At 40.7% G+C, this 18,641-nt stretch overlaps 1 protein-coding gene across 3 annotated transcripts in view; it reads left to right on the top strand.

The window, feature by feature from the left end:
* The window catches only part of sgip1a (SH3GL interacting endocytic adaptor 1a), a 177,823-nt gene that overhangs the window by 62,609 nt on the left and 96,573 nt on the right, over positions 1-18,641 (top strand). For all 3 annotated transcript variants that reach the window (XM_072273874.1, XM_072273872.1, XM_072273873.1), the window contains one exon: positions 17,971-17,995. In XM_072273874.1, coding sequence (XP_072129975.1) covers positions 17,971-17,995 — 25 coding nt within the window. The remainder of the gene's footprint in view (positions 1-17,970; positions 17,996-18,641) is intronic.

Here is an 18,641-nt window from a genome sequence, read left to right as displayed (position 1 = left end):
TAAACTTGACCTTGACTTTGGTTAGCCATTACACTCTGTTACATCAGGAAGGCAGGGCCCTTTCCTTGCCAGCCAAAACTACCCAGAGGCAGCACCCAGGGTAGAAGAGGGCCTGTAAAATCTAAACATAAATGTTGGGATATCATGCCCCAACCCAAAGCAGTTACCTGTGCCAGGAACCATAGTCTGAATTTAAGCTACCTCTCACCAATTAGCTGTAATTTTACCAGCTTTGTCTGCACTGTATTAAGTTCTTTCTCCGTGGAAGTATTCTGACCTTTAAATCAGAAGCATGCCTGGGAAATCACCTAGTTAATCTGGAATCTTAAATAACATATAATAATTACTGGCTTCAGGGACTTCAGAGCAAATTCCACACCCCTGCAAACAGAAAGGACTGTGCTCAGACCCAAGCCTATGCATGTCACGGGTTAGAATCCGCAACATGTATGCCCGATCAATGTCAGCTAAAAGCAAATACTCCAGAAATGCAACAGTGTGGATTAAAGCTGGAATCCAGAGGCTTGAACTCAAAAATCTAAGCCACACTTCAGTCCAAATACTTTTGAGTTTTCATTCCCGGCCTAGCTCACTGAGATGGAATTCAGACATCCTTTCTCTTGTACACAGCCTCTATCAAAGGGAATACAAATTACATCAATTTCCAGCCAGTAGTGAAACTATAGTAGGAGCCAGGTGTCTATTTTCTGTTTGTATTGTTTTTTGTGTTGCGCATATTGTGGGTTACAGTAATTTGTCATGTGGGGTGGGACATGGTAGAAGTGTAGCCCATTCACTTCAAGATTCAATCTGTTGTGCATTCAGAGATGCTCTTCTGCACACTCCTGTTGTAACGTGCAATGTGAGTTACCATCGCCTTCCTGTCAGCTTGAACCAGTTTGGGCATTCTGCCCTCTCTCATCAACAAGACAGTTTTTCCCAAAGAACTGCAACTCACCTGATGTTTTTTTTTTGTTTTTCACACCATCCTCTGTAATCTCTGGAGTCTGCTGTGTGTGAAAATCCCAGGAGATCAACAGTTTTGAGATACTAAACCACCTTGTCTGGTACCAACAAACATTCCCAGTCAAAGCCAATTACTGTAGATTACATTTCTTCCCCCTTCTGATGTTTGGTCTGAACAACAACTGAACTTCTTAACTATATCTGCATGCGTTCATGCATTGAATTGCTGCCACATGATTGGCTGATTAGTTATTTGCATCAACGAGCAGGTGTACACGTGTGCCTAATGAAGTGACCACTGAGTGTGTACGTATATTATATATACGTGTACATAATTAAATACATAGTGCAAAAATAGTAAGGTAGTATTCATGGCTTTGTTCATAGTTTGTTCAAAAATCTGATGGTGGAGGAGAAGAAGCTGTTTGTAAAATGTCTTTAGGCGCTTGTACCTCCTCCCTGATGGTATCAATGAGAAGAGAGCATGTCCTGGGTGATGAGGCTCCTTAATAAAATATGTTGCTTTCAAGTGAAGCATGTCCTGTTATATGCACGCATAGGGCAATTCCTATTGTCAAATTTAAAATAAAATAATAACTGGGCCCAGAACATACACGCTCTTATGACTCAAACGTAGTTTTATTTTACTTGTGCACAAGTAGAACAGCATAGCCGTTCCAAAGCCAGGAGAGAAAACTACTTTCTAAGTAGTATTGGCTTTTCAGTTATGGATTTTGACCATTGTTTAAATTGCTTACTTGCAAGATCAATCACCATTCACGATAGAGATGTTAAAAGTCACTCGAAGCTTCAAGTTGACAACTGATGACACTTTGAAGTCAGTAAAGCAATTGTCCTTTAATTGTTGGGTATGTTGCTCACCTTTCCGCTATTCCTATCTCACTATCTCCGGCAGCCCCTGTTGTTTAAAGGGAAGCTATGTTCTTCTCCGTTGGTGAAACAGTGCCACAGTCATTCTAACCCAGTGGTCCCCAACCACCGGGCCACAAAGCATGTGCTACCGGGCCACGAGGAAACGATATGATTTGGCGATATGAAATGATATGAGTCAGCTGCACCTTTCCTCATTCCCTGTCACGCACTGTTGAATTTGAACGCACGAGAGGTCATCAATGACCCAAGACGCAAATGACCTAAGACGTGCAAAGGAATGGTCTGTGACCCATTTGCGAATGTCCCCGGTGAATCATCCACATCAGCACAGGAAAAAGATCAACTCCTCGAGCTTGCAAATGACGGTGGGCTGAAAAGTATGTTTGACATAACATCTCTGCCGGCATTCTGGATCAAAGTCAAGGCTGAATATCCTGAGATAGCCACAAAAGCACTGAAAACGTTGCTTCCATTTCCAACATCATATCACTGTGAAGCGGAGTTTTCTCCAATGAATGCAACAAAACCTAAATTGCTGAATAGACTGGACACAAGGAATCCCCTTCGAGTATCGCTGTCTCCCATCACCCCTCGATAGGACTGTCTTGTTGCAGGGAAATAAGCCCAGGGCTCGCATTGATTCAGTAACATTGGTGTGTTGCAATGATTTTATATGTTCATACGATAAAATATGTGCTGTGTGTTTAATATCCAAACATTACTTAAAATGTTATGATGCTATTGACTTATAATTGACTTATCAATATTCATGCGAGGAAAATATGTGCTGTGTGTTTAATATTAAATTTGTTAGAAAAACCCTTTTAGAAATGAAATTGAGTGTTTTAGCCACTTATAAGTGACTTATTGTTGATTTATCAGCTATATTCCGGTCCGGATTAACACCCACCCGCCGATCGTCTGGTCCGCAAGAATTTTAATATTAAACCGGTCCGCGGTGCAAAAAAGGTTGGGGACCCCTGTTATCTAACCCATTTGTATGCAATGGGCAAGATTAACGCCAATGGTCTCACTTCAAACCTTTCCCTTTTCTGGGTTTGACAACACACTGGCGCAGTCCTCCTCTCCTGGCCATTTTCTTTAACCCCTGCCTTACCAGAACTTCCATACCCTCTCTTCTTTGTCCTGTAGAGGACAACATAAATCTTACTGAATTTCAACAGAGCAGTCTCTGAAGCTCCGTGACAGTTTCATCCCAGACAGTTGGCCGTTAATGCCAAGGACGTACTTACAACACTCCTGGTGAATAATGGCACAAGTAGCACCTCTCTTTGACAACAGAAAGTCTAGTGCTAGCCAATTTTGGGGCACAACGTAAATTGCCAGCACTTTGGCAGTCATGTCATTGAAGGCCTGGCTCATGTCGTGTATCGCTAAGGCTGTGTTAGTGGCCAGTTTCTCCAGCGGTGCTGAGGCCATGTTAAGGCTTTTATGAGCCAGCCTGGCAGATTCTACAGTTGTAGGAGCATTACACTTCAGAAACACCCAATGGAATATAGAGAGAGAGTGAGCAGATGGTACCATGTAATCCAGATAACAACAACTCTTCCATGACCTTGGTTTAGGCCAAAGATCCTATGTTAGAATGGGTACTCCTGGCAGCCAGTGATAGGCTTGTCAACCACATACCCAGTAAGTAACATTAATGGGTTTGGAGGGTCACCAGGCATTGCATGTACTGTTACCTAAGCCTAGTCCCAACCCTTGATGGTTACAGTAACGTATTTCACCCCTATCACCATGAAGCAGTTTCAGCATAGGGGATTAATGCAATCATTGTGAGTAGGTTGATCCCAACCCTCAAAGCAGTCTCATTAGCGAGAGCTGATCCGATAGGCAGTGCTGTCCCCTACTCCCTGTACAGTACTAGTTTTGTTATCAAAGTGAAACACAAAATCAAAATCTCAACGATTCAGGAGTACTAGCTGTATTGGCAAGTCACCTTCTGGATGCATAGGTGCTCTCTAGAGCACACCCAGCAACCTGACCAGCAGGTCCATGACGCATATTCATAACTAAGAAGAAGAAAAGTGATAAGAGTATTACTGTCTTGAGTTAATTCTGCATTTAGGCAGAAAAGAGATGTCCAGATTATCCAAAACATATAATGCAGTGATTACTTATGGTGGCAAATAGCAAAGATCACGATTTCAGAATCAGAATCAGGTTTATTATCATCGGCATGTCTCGTGAAATTTGTTAACTTAGCAGCAGCTGTTCAATGCAATACATAACATAGGAGGGAAAAAGTAAGTCCTTATCATCAACGTTTTTCTGGTTACCTGTTCCCTGGTCCAGTGACACTCCTGGCTTAACGTGTGTCCACGTTGGCTTTCCTTGGACCTTTAAAGTAGTTTACGTGGTCAGTGACATTTGGAATGGATCTTTCCAGCTGAGCTCCGGGCAGCTCTTTCGTTGGTAGGCTCTCACCAGTACCCAATGTCCTGACTGGTAGGTGTGGCACAACCTTCTGGGCTTTATGTACTGTTACGTACCCCGTAACTGGGTTGCCAAACCAGCAGAAATGGACCACTTAGTTGGAGTCTGGATTACTGGAACTAAGAAAGTTTTATTAAAGAAATAAGTAACACAGTACTCTAATAGTAAGGATATAAATGCAACAGGTTGGCAATGGTAAAACACACATGTACACAGAACTAGGATAATAGGAATCAATCAAGCTCTATCGCAGTCTAGGGGTAAAATGATCAGTCTCAAGTGACGCAGAGTTCAGTTCAGCTTAGTACAGTTCGCAGTAATTGTTGTTGTGCCGTTGGAGAGAGAGAGCGAATATGCAAATTTCCTGAATCAAAACAGACCTTTGATGTTCCTCGCAGTAAGCTTTCGGGCGAGCCCTTTTGCTCTCTTCTGAGGTCACCGACTGTGACCCCTCCATTCCGGATACGATCGTCCTTCCGCGGTGAACCCGGCACCCAGGCAAGGGCGGACACACACACCAGGTTCCCGCCGATCGTACCTTTTCACCCTGTGTGTCTATGGTCGGTCCCACGATCAGACCTCCAAAACTCCCACCCACTTGTGGGGGCACACTGCACTTCCAGGGTCTCGTTATCTCGTGATCTTGTGGTGTCTGTCTTGCCTTAGTGAACCTGTTCCTTAAATCCCCCTGCTGGGGTATCGCCTGTCCATCAAACTTCAAACAGTTCAGGTTCAAAGCAACCGGTCTGACAATACTCAGAACTGTGTCTCTTTTCGTTAATCTCTCTCGTCTCTCATTAACATTTGGAATGTTTCTCTCTTTGTCTCTCTTATCAGCATCAATCTTCTGATAACTTGGTCTTTTGTCACAGTACTTGTTGATGGAAATCTTTAAGAGCTTATGTTAGTGCTATATAATAATGCAACATGCATCCACTCATAATATAGATGTCCATCTATTTAATTAAAAAGTGAGGGGTGACTGGCAAATGCTTGGGACATCCAAAAACTATCTCATGTGGAGATAGGCCTGTTATGCAGTTCGGAGCACAGCACATTGTCATAAGGGCCAGTGGAAGCATTTCTGGCCACTTTAGCTTGGTCTTGTCTTGCAAAGTACTGACCTGCATTTCAGGGTCCCATTTTCTCTTTCTGCTGTCGCGTAAGACTGGGGGTGGTAAGAGCAGGTGAAACAATAGTTACACTACAAGGCTTTTGTCACTCCTAAATAACTTTGTCGATAAAGTGAGGACGTTATCATGAGATTTTCTCAGGAATCCCAAACCTAGGAATACATTATCATAATAAAAAATTATCAATAGTTATGGAATCATGTCTTGGAGTTGGATAAGCTTTAATCCATAGTGATAAAAAAACAAAAGAATTGCATAAAGTCCATTTGGAGATGTACAAATGATTCCCAGGGGAGGACCCAGCAGGGGCAAATACCACCAGTGTCATTCAGGATTGTCTCTAGCAAATCATACATTTGCTGCTACTTTTCTTGCTATGATCAACAATCTCTCATTTTTGATTATACCTATCATCCTTTATAGTCTTGCACATAGTGTGCTTTAGTCCATAACATCTGTTCAACCACTGACATATCACACTGTAATTGTACTAGTTCATTAAAAGAATTTGGAATGTATTGGCAGCCTGATCACACTGGAGTGCTAGGTGGCCGTAAAGATCTGCAGTTGCTGGCTTAGCAAAGGAGTCAGCTTCTTTGTTCCCTCTGGTTATTTCATCCTTCCTGTAAATATGAGCCATAAAGTTTATAATATCAATTAAGGTCAGTAATTTAAAAGCACGAAAAGATTCATACTCAGTCCACTGTATTTTATCAGAGTCCCGAAGAGGTGAGCAACCCATGTAGTCCATTGTCATGTGCTACTACCCAGGCATACCAAGATTCAATATAATTATTTACAGTAGCACTAGCTGCGAGGATGTAGGCTTTTGTTAAGGTAAAAAGGTTCAGTTGCTTGAGCAGAACAGGAGGGAAGGCAGTTGCACCACACCAGCTACTACACGAGGTGTACACATCACCTTTGCATTAAAATTTTTTTTGGTATCAGAGCGGGAGGAAAGCTTGTCAAAGAAAAATTACTGAGGGCTTCCATCAGGTGGAATTTTAAAACAGGCAGAATTAGATTCATGTAAGCTCTGAAGTACAGTTCGGAAACAGACGATTTAAGCTGCGTAGTCTATGGTGCTGGTGGAGGTAGCGACAGAAACTGTTATCACAATTTCCTTGGCCTGAGGGCATCTTCGAGATTAGTGGCCAGGCTGTCCACAAACAAAAGCTTAGCACTTCTGGACACCACCATGTCCACTGTCCCATGTTCATGATTATTGAATCTAAAACTGTAAAACCCATACCCTTAGAATAGTATTATCTAATCAACTATGCTATTCAAAACAACAATTACCTGTTACAATTGGGTCGTATGAGCCATATCTGTATAAAGCAGGTAAGTTTAAAAATGAAGTTTATGGTGAAATTTTATGGAGAAGTTAATCTTGGTCACTGTCAATTTGGTTAAGTATAAAACAAAGCTGTGAGTTAAAATAACATTCAAATTGTATAGCTCCAACATTGCAATAATTGTGAGCAATTTATGATATTACCCAGAGGCTATGGTGGAGCAGCCCGGGAAGTCTCACGCAAGTGTTGTCCTCATTCTCCTGAACAGTTTTAATCCTTTGATGTTGTAATTGCTTTTGACAATCTTGTAAAACACTGGAAATTTTACTTAACTAAAGGACCCTCTGCACCCAGGGCATGCCCTTTTCTCACTGTTACCATCAGGTAGGAGGTACAGAAGCCTGAAGGCACACAATCACTCAGCGATTCAGGAACAGCTTCTTCCCCTCTGCCATCCGATTCCTAAATGGACATGGAACCCGTGAACACTAACTCACTTGTTTAATATATATTATTTCTGTTTTGCATGATTTTTAATCTATTCAATATACACATACTGTAATTGATTGATTGATTTGTTTGTTTTTATTATTATGTATTGCATTGAACTGCTGCTGCTAAATTAAAAAATTTCACAACACATGCCAATGATAATAAACCTGATTCCCATTCTGACTCTGATCATCTCATATAAGTAACAGTATACGTTTTCCTTTAATCTAAGTTGCAACTTATTTACAATAACATTTGTTAAGACAGGTGTCACAGTTTCTCAATTTAATCCAAGGTACTTTTGAAAAAGTCTACGCATGCTTTCTACATATTCATTAATATCATTGCCTCCTGTCTGACACTTTTATTCATGCCAATCTACAGCGCGAGGGAAACTTTTTACTAGGTCTTCTACCAAATCAGCTCAAGGTTTATTTCAATCAACATTTCTCTCATTGCCCCTCTGTACTCCTCTGTCTCCCATCTACTATCATGCTAATGGAAACCACAACCTGTGGCAGTGCACTGGCTGACTCCGACCTCGCTGAGCGGCACGGGCCTTGTTGAAACCATGCCTGGGGAAGGCAAGTTATAGTCATCTAGTTCATCCTCAGTCTCCAGTGCCAATTGTTTATTTTCAGACACTGAGGTAGATGCTATTATCCTTTACCTGTTCCTTCTGTGTCTTTTTCTTCCCTAAATTTTCCTCACATTCTCTGCATTTTTACAGGATTCACCTCACCATTTTTGCATTTCACTTTTACATTGTACAATCACAGGCCTCCCTACAGTCTTCTCACATTTTCCTTTCTCTAACAACACACTTGCAGACACTCACTTAGTCCATTCCTCCAATACAATATACTTCTCAACATGCTGAATGATTTCTGGTCCATAATGTGCAAACATGCACCCAACTGGAGTCCTTTAGAGGGCTGGGTCAGGGGACATTCACATGACCATTTATGCAGACATGCACACAGACACACATGTTGCGTATTTAATATTTCGGTAAAATTTGAGTAATATTGTAAATATGTTGTTTAATTAAGCAGTCTTTTTCATTTAAATTATTCATTAATGGGTTATATATAAAAATACGTGAATTGCATACATCATAATGCTGTTACATGACACGCACGCACCTTGCTTAAAAGAAAGTTAGACTTGCAATCCCGGCTCTCTTGTCTTCTTTTCAATTAGTTTTTTTTAAGTTTTGGAGTTACAGAACATTACAATGGCAACTAGGACATTTAAAACAAACCTGAGACAGCTATTTACTAACTAAAGTGCAGAGAGATGTTCAAGTTAAAAAAAAAACAGCAAGGAATAGTTGAGTGAAAAAAACAGGGCAACATAAAGGGACACACATGAAGGCATAGAAATGATCGAGTTTTTTAAAAAAAGGCAGAGAATGAACAGTCATGGGTGATAATAATCATAATCATTTTGGAGAGGCATAATATGATTACAAATAGTCAGCATGGCTTTGTCAAAGACAGGTTGTGCCTTACGAACCTGATTGAATTTTTTGAGGATGTGACTAAGCACATTGATGAAGGTAGAGCCATAGCTGTAGTGTATATGGATTTCAGCAAGGCATTTGATAAGGTACCCCATGCAAGGCTTATTGAGAAAGTAAGGAGTCATGGGATCCAAGGGGACATTACTTTGTGGATCCAGAACTGGCTTGCCCACAGAAGGCAAAGAGTGGCTGTAGATGGGTCATATTCTGCATGGAGGCCGGTGACCAGTGGTGTCCCTCAGGGATCTGTTCTGAGACCCCTTCTCTTTGTGATTTTTATAAATGACCTGGATGAGGAAGTGGAGGGATGGGTTAGTAAATTTGCTGATGACACAAAGTTTTGGGGTGTTGTGGATAGTGTGGAGGGCTGTCAGAGGTTACAGAGGAACATTGATAGGATGCAAAACTGGGCTGAGAAGTGGCAGATGGAGTTCAACCCAGATTAGTGTGAGGCGGTTCATTTTGGTAGGTCAAATATGACAGCAGAATATAGTATTAATAGCAAGACTCTTGGTAGTGTGGAGGATCAGAGGGATCTTGGGGTCCGAGTCCATAGGACACTCAAAGCTGCTACATAGGTTGACTCTATGGTTAAGAAGGCATACGGTGCATCGGCATTCATCAATTGTGGGATTGAGTTTGAGAGCCAAGAGTTAATGTTGCAGCTATATAGGACCCTGGTCAGACCCCACTTAGGGAACTGTGCTCAGTTCTGGTTGCTTCACTACAAGAAGGACATGGAAACCATAGAAAGGGTGCAGAGGAGATTTACAAGGATATTGCCTGGATTGGGGAGCATGCCTTATGATAATAGGTTGAGTGAACTCGGCCTTTTCTCCTTGGAGTGATGGAGTATAAGAGGCGACCGGATAGAGGTGTACAAGATAATGAGAGGCATTGATCGTGTGGATAGTCAGAGGCTTTTTTTCCCAGGGCTGAAATGGCTAGCATGAGAGGGCATAGTTTTAAGGTGCTTGGGAGTAGGTACAGAGGAGATGTCAGGGGTAAGTTTTTTACGCAGAGAGTGGTGAGTGTGTGGAATGGGCAGCCTGTGCCAATGGTGGAGGTGGAAATGATAGGGTCTTTTAAGAGATTCCTGGATGGATACATGGAGCTGAGAAAAATAGAGGGCTATGGGTAAAGCCTAGGTAGTCCCAAGGTAGGGACATGTTCGGCACAGTTTTGTGGGCCGAAGGGCCTTTATTGTGCTGTAGGTTTTCTATGTTTCTGTGTTTCTATTTAAAAAAGAGCAGAATGGCTGACTACATCAGAAAGATTGACACATTTGATTATGCAACAGATAACTGCATATTGTATACTAACTGAATCAAGATTGTTTTAAAGCAAATGAGAAGCAAGTGCAGTTTTGCTGAGTGCATTGGATTTAATGGAATACAGTTTGCTTAGATGTCTAATTTCTCCAACCAAACCAGCAGAAATGAGATTTTCTGATATCATGGAAGTAATGTTGGAACATTTTAGAAGTGAAACCATTGTTAATTGCAGAATGTTTTAGATTTTGTAAGTGCAATCAAAAGGAAGGGTGTCCATTCTAACGTACATGGATGAATTGAAGAGATTGAGCATTGTTAGTTCAGTAATGGGCTTAATAATTCACTGAGAGATTGTTTAGTTTGTGGAATCTTATATGAAAGCATTCAAAAATGGCTCCTAACTGAAGCACAACTTACATTGAAAGGAGCAGTTGAAATCACTGTTTCAATGGAAACAACAGACAGAGATACAATTGAGTTGCAGTCAGGAATGAAAGTGATCATGAACAAAATTGCAATGTCTAAGCAGAGACTGGTCTGGCCGAACAAATTATGTTAGCGTTGTGGCAAGGGCTCGTATACACCAGACCAATGTTGACTTAAAAGCAAAACTTGCAGAAAATGCAACAAAGTAGGACACATGCAAAGAGTATGTCAGCCAGACAAAAGTAAATGGACTGCAAAGGGAAGAGAGAAAGATAATAAATCAAGTTGTAATTTCAAAAAGAACACTAATCGGCACGCTATTGGTGATGCAGGACTGCGTAGCCTTGAGATTTACTACGCGAAGACTAAGAATAGACCAGCTATATGGCTTACAGCAAAAGTGAACAAATTAAAATCGAATTGCACACTGGCTCTGCTGTTTCAGTCATTCCACAAAATGAATTTGAGCAGCATTTCAAAAATACTAAACTGAAACCTGCAGATATACAACCAAGAACCTATACTGGAGAAAAGATAACTCCTGCGGGAATGACATTTCCCACAGTGAAATACAGCAACCAAAATCAACAACCCACATTGGACTTCTATGTAGTAAAAACAGGAGGACCATCATTGTGGGGATATGATTGGCTGAGACAACAACAACTTGATGCCTCTACCATTTACATGCCACAACTCCTATAATGGAGTCAACTGAAAGCATTTTAAGAAAGGTATAGGATGATGCCTCAGCAGTGTTCAGTGATGGTATTGGAAATCACAATCATATCAAGGGTAAAATAGTGTTAAATGAAAATGCCACACCCAAGTTTTACAAAACCCGTCTTGTTCCTTATATCATCTGCGGGAAAGTAGCCAATGAGCTAGATCGCATAGAGGCTGAAGGAATTCTTTCCAAGGTTCAGTGGAGCCCATGGGTAATGCCAGTGTCCCAGTAGCCAAGAAGAATGGGTCTGTCAGGATCTGTGGTGATTTTAAGATCACCATCAACCCAGTACTGGAAGTAGATCAATACCCTCTACCCAGGATAGAAGATACCTTTGAAACCTTTCAGGAGGAAAACACTTCATCAAAGTTGACTTAGCTGAAGCCTATCTACAGATGGAGATGGAAGAAGAGTCCAAAGCGTTCCTCACCATAAACATGCATAAAGGGATTTGTCACGATAACAGGCTTATTTTTTTGATGAGCACCTGCACCTACACTCTGGCAGAAAGCTGTGGATAAAGTGGCTGCAAGGCTGCCCAGGCACGCAGTATTACCTGGATGATATCATTGTTACTGGTGAGGATGACAAAGAACATCGCCAAACTCTCAAGAGAGTGTTAAAAAGATTAGAAGATTATGTGCTCAGAGCATGATGCGACAAGTTTGAATTATTTAAACCAAACATCACGTCATTGATGCACAAGGATTGCACAAGTTTTGAGAAGTTTTGAGAAAATTGAAGCAGTGTCGGATGCCCCAAAGCCAAAGGACATATCACAGTTGCGATCCTTTTTAGGTTTTGTCAATTATTATAACAGATTCCTGCCAAACCTGGCCACTGTTCTCTAACCCTTGAACTCATTACGACAGACTGGGAAGAAATGGCAATGAACAAAGCAGCGTGAGGTGTCCTTACCAAAAGTTAAAGGAAATAGTGATGTCAGACACGGTTCTCACACAGTGTGATGCACATCGTCCTTTGAAGCTTGCCATGCACGGCTCAAGATGCCAATACATCCAGAAGAAAGATGTCCAGAGCTGTCAGAATCACTGCCATGAGAGTTAACCCCTGCAATCACCACAGAGGAGCCCCCAGGGCCCGAGATTGTTTCACATCCATAGGTCTCACCTGCCAAGCAGATTGATCCCGCTTAGCTGGAAAGACATTATCCCACAAGAGTAAGAAATCTTCCACAACAATTATATCTTTAGACCTGAATGAGACAATTTAAAATTTGCTATGCTATGGATGTCTGTATAATAATTGTACTTTATAGTATACTATATACTTAAGTTGAGATGCATTCTATATTGAGTTGGAGTTTATAGCTAAGGAGGGAGGAGTGCATTTAATATTTCAGTAATATTTGAGTAATATTGTAATCATATTGTTTAATTGAGCATCTTGTTTGTTTAAATAATTCATTACAGCTTATATGTAAAAACACATGAATTGCATATGTCATAATGCTACCACGTAAGGCATGCGCACCTCAATTAAAGTAAAACTTCTAATACACGAGTTGTCTCCTGGCTCCCTTGTTTTCTTTCCAAATAATTTTTAGATCTTGGAGTTTCAAAACATAGCAACACACATTGCAGAATCATTTTTTTTTTATCAACACACTTCCTGAGAGCAGTAAGCGTAAAGGAGTTGGGGGCTTGCTGTTCTGGTTAACAACGGATGGTGCAATCCTGCTCATATTATGATTGAGGAATGTGTTTGTAGCCTGGTTATTGAACTTTTTGCTGTTGGACTCCAGCCATATTCCACCAAGATACAACACTGGCCGTCATGGGAGGTTGTTCCTGCCTGTGACCATCAAACTTTACAGCTCCTCCCATGGAGGGTCAGACACCCTGAGCCAATAGGCTGGTCCTGGACTTATTTCCATCTGGCATAGTTTGCATATTGTTGTTTGATTGTTTGTGGTTTTTGTATTGCTATATTTATGCTCCATTCTTCGTTGGTACAGCTGTAACGAAACTCAATTTCCCTCGGGATCAATGAAGTATGTCTATGTCTATGTCTATAGTTTTTCTGTGCTTTGTGAACCACGTCAACTTCATGCAGGACAAGACACAGACCACAGCAATCTCTGTAGGGCACAATCTGGGCCATGGCAACATTTGTTTAAACACTAGTATCAATGAGAAGAGGGCATGTATTGGGTGAGGGGGTCCTTAATAAACTAGGTTGCTTTCAGGTGCAGCATTTCTTGTTTTAATTACACAGATTTCTCCAAGAGCAATTCTATTTTTAGGACAACATTATTCTAGTGGTTATACTTCATGAAAATATAGTCGGATGTATACAGCAATACCAATTAAATTCAGGAATAGGTTTTCTTCAGTTAAAATTGACTCTAAATCCTGTTCTCATTTTAAAATCTGTTCATAAAAGTTAACCAAAATCTGGTTGCAGGAGGAGAGTGGAAAGTAGTTTTGCTTTATTGAAGAGTAATCTGTGCAGTAAGTTCAGAAGGGACAGCGTTCATCCATATTGAACCTAAGAATCAGCTGTCACCTGTCTCCAGCTGCACATGATAAGAGTATTGAATCATGGCCATTGTGCCCTGTTAAATTCAAAGTAAATTTATTATCAAAGTACATTTATGCAACCAGATACAACCTTGAGGTACCTTTTCTTGTGAGCAATCACAGTAAATACAAGAAACACAGCTGAATCAATGAAAGACCACACCCAACAGAGCAGGCAACAACCAATATATGCAAAACAAACCCTCAAAAAACTCTGCAAATGCAAAAAGAAAGAGAAAACCTTATTATCAAAGGAAGGTTATTTCAGAGAGGTGATGGACTGCCATTACGCAGAGCAATCTTCCTACTGGTTGCACTGATGTTACTTTGTTTCCAGTACTAAAGTAATCAGGTCGCTTTGCATTCAGCTGAGAAAATTGAACTAAATATGGGCTGAGAGGAGCAGGGTGTGAATTGTTAACCAGTCTGTGCGAATAGCAAATAGCTTGTGCTGTACTGTCTGGAGAGCAACATCTCCTTAAACTGAGAAAACTCTCGGGTTGGTACTTGGTTTCTGTGAAGAATTAATATGTAGGTTATTCAATATTTTCTCCAGTTATGTGGGTGGGATCATTGAACACAAGTGTTGCACAGGCAAAACAAGAGAGCTTTTCATCTGTTTCACTTATTTAATGGTTGTTTATCAGAGAGGTGTGAAAGGAGCACTGTCACAAAACAGTGATGATGGCCGTCTCTTTGTACCTGCTAACTGACATAGATTTCATAAAGTAGTTCACAGTTAACTTACATAATAGAATTTGCTAAAATTGAGAATGATTCTTTTCAGTTCTACTCGTGTTTGTTAGAAGGTATTAGAACTTGATCTCTTTCCTCATCCGAACTATCACCTCATCTTCATTCTTTCTTTCCAGGCCGGAGTTAATTATACTGCAAACTCCCAAATTAATGTGCAATTTGCCCACACTTCTTGTTTTAACTTAGGTTTCTATCCCTTCCATGGTTTGATTCACATTAATAATGATTACAAAAGAGGCATTCTGTCCCTCTTTACCATCCACCCGCTTTCAGTCTCTGACATGGTTAACCACTGATGGTCGACTACACTCATGTATTACTGCCTTTATGTTAATTTGTTAGTTATTTTTCTCCATATATAAGTTATGAGTAACTTGTGTTAAGTCTATGTTGACTTAGAGTAAGTTTGGCATGTTTATAGTGTGCAGTGCTGCTGCTACAAAACAACTAATTTTCATGGCATAAAATGGGATTATGTATGCCTACCACAACAATAAATTTTCACATGAACACACCACCCTATTCCACTGCCTGTCCACTATCATCTTGCTTGTTGAGACCACACTAGCTGGCTCTGGTCTTACCCACCAAGGAGGATCACAAGTAATTATCAGCTATGCTTTCAACTGCAAAACCTCTTTGGAATTCTGTTCATACATTTCCCATATACCTTTCTTATCCCAGGTTGTTCCTTGAAACCATCTCTTTGACCAACCTTTTCTCTGTTCAGTAATGCCATGTGAAGTCCTGTGAGAAACTGTACAGATAGACTTCCTGTGGGTGGAAACCACAGCCACCAAAATCAGAGTAAAGTTCCATCACCTCGTTGCTCAAATACCAAATGCATGCAATTGGTATACAAGTCGATGCATTGTGTAGTGAAACTGTAAGGAAAGACTGGCAGACGATAGGGCAAAATTGCAGTCAGTGTAACATGGGGACAAAATCAAAAAGGGCAATTAGTACAGAACTAAAGGTAGTACATTTCAATGCACGCAGTATACAGAATAAGGTAGATGATCTTGTAGCGCAGTTAGAAATTGGGAAGTAGGACATTGTGGACATCAATGACTAGTGGCTGAAAGAAGATCATAGTTGGGAGATTAACATCCAAGGATACACATTGTGTCAAAAGGACAGGCAGGTAGGCAGAGAGCGTGTGGTGGCTTTATTGATAGAAAGTGAAACAAATCCTTAGAAATAGGTGACATAGTATCAGAAGATGTAGAATCCGTATGGGTAGAGTTACAAAACTTCAAGGGTAAAAAGACCCTGCTGGGAGTTGTATACAGGCCCCCGCACAGTAGCCAGTATGTGGGATATAAATTTCAAAAGGAAGTAGAAAAGGAATGCAATAAGGGCAATGTTACAATAGCCATGGGGGTTGTCAGATATGTAAAAAGAGATGAGAGTGGATATTGGACCACTGGAAAATGATGCTAGAGAAGGAGGAATAAGGGACCAATAAATAGTGAATGAATTTAATAAGTATTTTTCATCTATCCTCACTGTGGAAGACACTTGCAGTATGTTAGAAATTCAAGAGTGCCCAGGTGCAGCAGTGAGTGTAGTTGCTATTATTGAGGAGAAGGTGTTTGGGAAGCTGAAAAGTCTGAAGGTAGATAAGTCGCCTGGACCAGATGGACTACACTCCAGGGTTCTGGAAGAGATAGCTGAGAGATTGTGGAGGCATTAGTAATGATCTTTCAAGAATCACAAGATTCTGGAATGTTTCCAAAGGACTGAAAAATTGCAAATGTCATTCTACTCTTTAAGAAGGGAGGAAGAAGAAAGGAAATTATAGGTAATTGGGAGAATGTTAGAGTCCATAATCAAGGATGAGGTTTCGAGGTATTTGGAGTCACATGATAATGTAGACCAAAGTTGGCATGGTTTTTATTTATATTTATTAAGATACAACATAGAATAGGCCCTTCTGGTCCTTCCAGCCACATCACCCAGGAATCCCATGATTTAATCCAAGCCTAGTCATGGGACAATTTCCAATGACCAACTAACCTACCTACCAGGAGCACCTGGAGGAAACCCATGTGATCACAGGGAGAACGTACAAACTCCTTACAGGCAGTGGTGGGATTTGAAGCCGGGAAATCTTGAGTGACAATTCATTGAGGAAATAACAGGCAGGATAGACAAAGGAGAGTCAGTGGAGGTTGCTTACTTCGATTTTCAGAAGGCCTTTGACAAGGTGTCACATATGAGACTGCTTAACAAGATAAGAGCATGTGGTATTACAGGAAAAACATTAGCATGGATAGAGGATTGGCTAACTGGCAGGAGGCAAAGAGTCAGAGTAAAAGGACCTATTCTGATTGGCTGCTGGTGTTCCACAGGGGTTGGTATTGGGACAGCTTCTTTTCATGCTATACGTCAACGATTTGGATGATAGAATTGCTAATTTTGTGGCCAAGTCTGCAGACGATGCAAAGATAAGTGAAAGGGCAGGTAGTGTGGAGGAACACAGTGTCTGCAGAAAGACATAGACAGAATGGGGGAGTGGGCTGGGCAAAGAAGTGGCAGATGGAATATAGTGTAGGAAAGTGTTCAGTCATGCACTTTGGTAGAAGGGATAAAGGAATAGACAGGGAGAAAATTCAAAATTCAGAGGTGCAAATGGACTTGTGAGTCCTTGTGCAGACAATGATAACTTTCAGGTTGAGTTGGTGGTAAGGAAAGCAATGTTAGCATTTTGAGAGGACTAGAGATTAAAGAGAATTATTCTGGAAATGAATGGGTTAACATCTGAGGAGCTTTTGATGGCTCTGGGCCTATGCTCACTGGAGTTTAGAAGAATGAGGGGAAGACTCTCATTGAAACCTATCAAATATTGGAAGGCTTAGATAGAGAGGATGTGGAGAGGATTTTTCCAATAGTGAGTGAGTGTAGGACCAGAGAGCCTCAGGACAGATGGACATTCATTTAAATCAAAGATGACAAGAAATTTCTTTAGCCAGAGGGTAGTGAATCTGTGGAATTCATTGCTACAGACAATCGTGGAGGCCAATTTATTGGGTATATTTAAAGCAGAGGTTGATAGGTTCTTGATTAGATAGGGTGGCAAGGTTTGTGGGGAGAAGGCAGGAGAATGGGGTTGAAATGGATAATAAATCAGCCATGATGACAGAGTTGACTGGATGGGCTGTGTGGCCTAATTCTGCTCCAGTGTTTTACAGTCTAATTACAATAACATGTTGTTCAAGATGACGACATGGAATGGTCACTACACCAGCTTTTTTTTTAATACGATATATGCCCAAAAATCTAGTTGATTACTAAGCCGACAATCTTGAAGTCAGCAATTGTTTGTATCCACTGCTGCATGTGGTGATATATACTAATATGTATTAAAAAGGTACTGATTCATGACTTAGTTTTTATTAATATTAAACATCATTAATTTGAATTTAAATATGACAACTCTTGTTTAAAAGACAATGTTCTCTGTTTCCATACAGGGGTTCACCAGACAGAGATGGAAGTGTAAGTATGCAGTTTCATTATTGGTTATTGTGCTGTTTAAATAATCAACCCCCAATATTTGTAACAAATATAATGTTAATAATGTGGCTGTCTTTGGTAGAATGCTGCTCTGCTTAAAATCTAGTCCAAGGTCTTAGCACCAGTTGGCTCCTAGACTATAGACTTCCATCAGAAATGTTCTGCAATATGAACTTTACATTAAAAATACAGCAACATCTTTGGAAAGAGAACAGAGCAAGTTAACATTTAAGAACAATCATTGAAAGGTCTTCCACCTGAAATATTGGTTCTGTTCCCCTCTGATCTGCTCAGGCTTTGCTGGTTTTATTTAACACTTGCATCATCTGCAATACTCTTAGGGTTAACTGAACAGCAAAGGCATTGGATGTGAAGATAGCGGAATGTTACTTCAAAGAGAGCCTTATCTGCACACTTCTCTGCTGATTTAAGACAGAACCTAGTGTCCTGTACTGAAGATCTTGACTCTTCTTTTTCTCAGCACCTGCTTCTATCGAGAGGGAGCAGCAGGAACCATGGCAAAAGACACCAACTTGTAAAAATGTACAGGATATTTATAAAAATGCTTTGGATGCTTGTAGAAATATATAGGATGCTTGTAAAAGAAAAGGAAGGCATTAGTGAACCA

Source organism: Mobula birostris, chromosome 12, assembly GCF_030028105.1.
Source record: "Mobula birostris isolate sMobBir1 chromosome 12, sMobBir1.hap1, whole genome shotgun sequence".
Lineage (NCBI taxonomy): Eukaryota > Metazoa > Chordata > Chondrichthyes > Myliobatiformes > Myliobatidae > Mobula > Mobula birostris.
The sequence above is the reverse complement of the archived record's forward strand: the minus strand, read 5'-3'. Positions and strand labels throughout refer to the sequence as shown.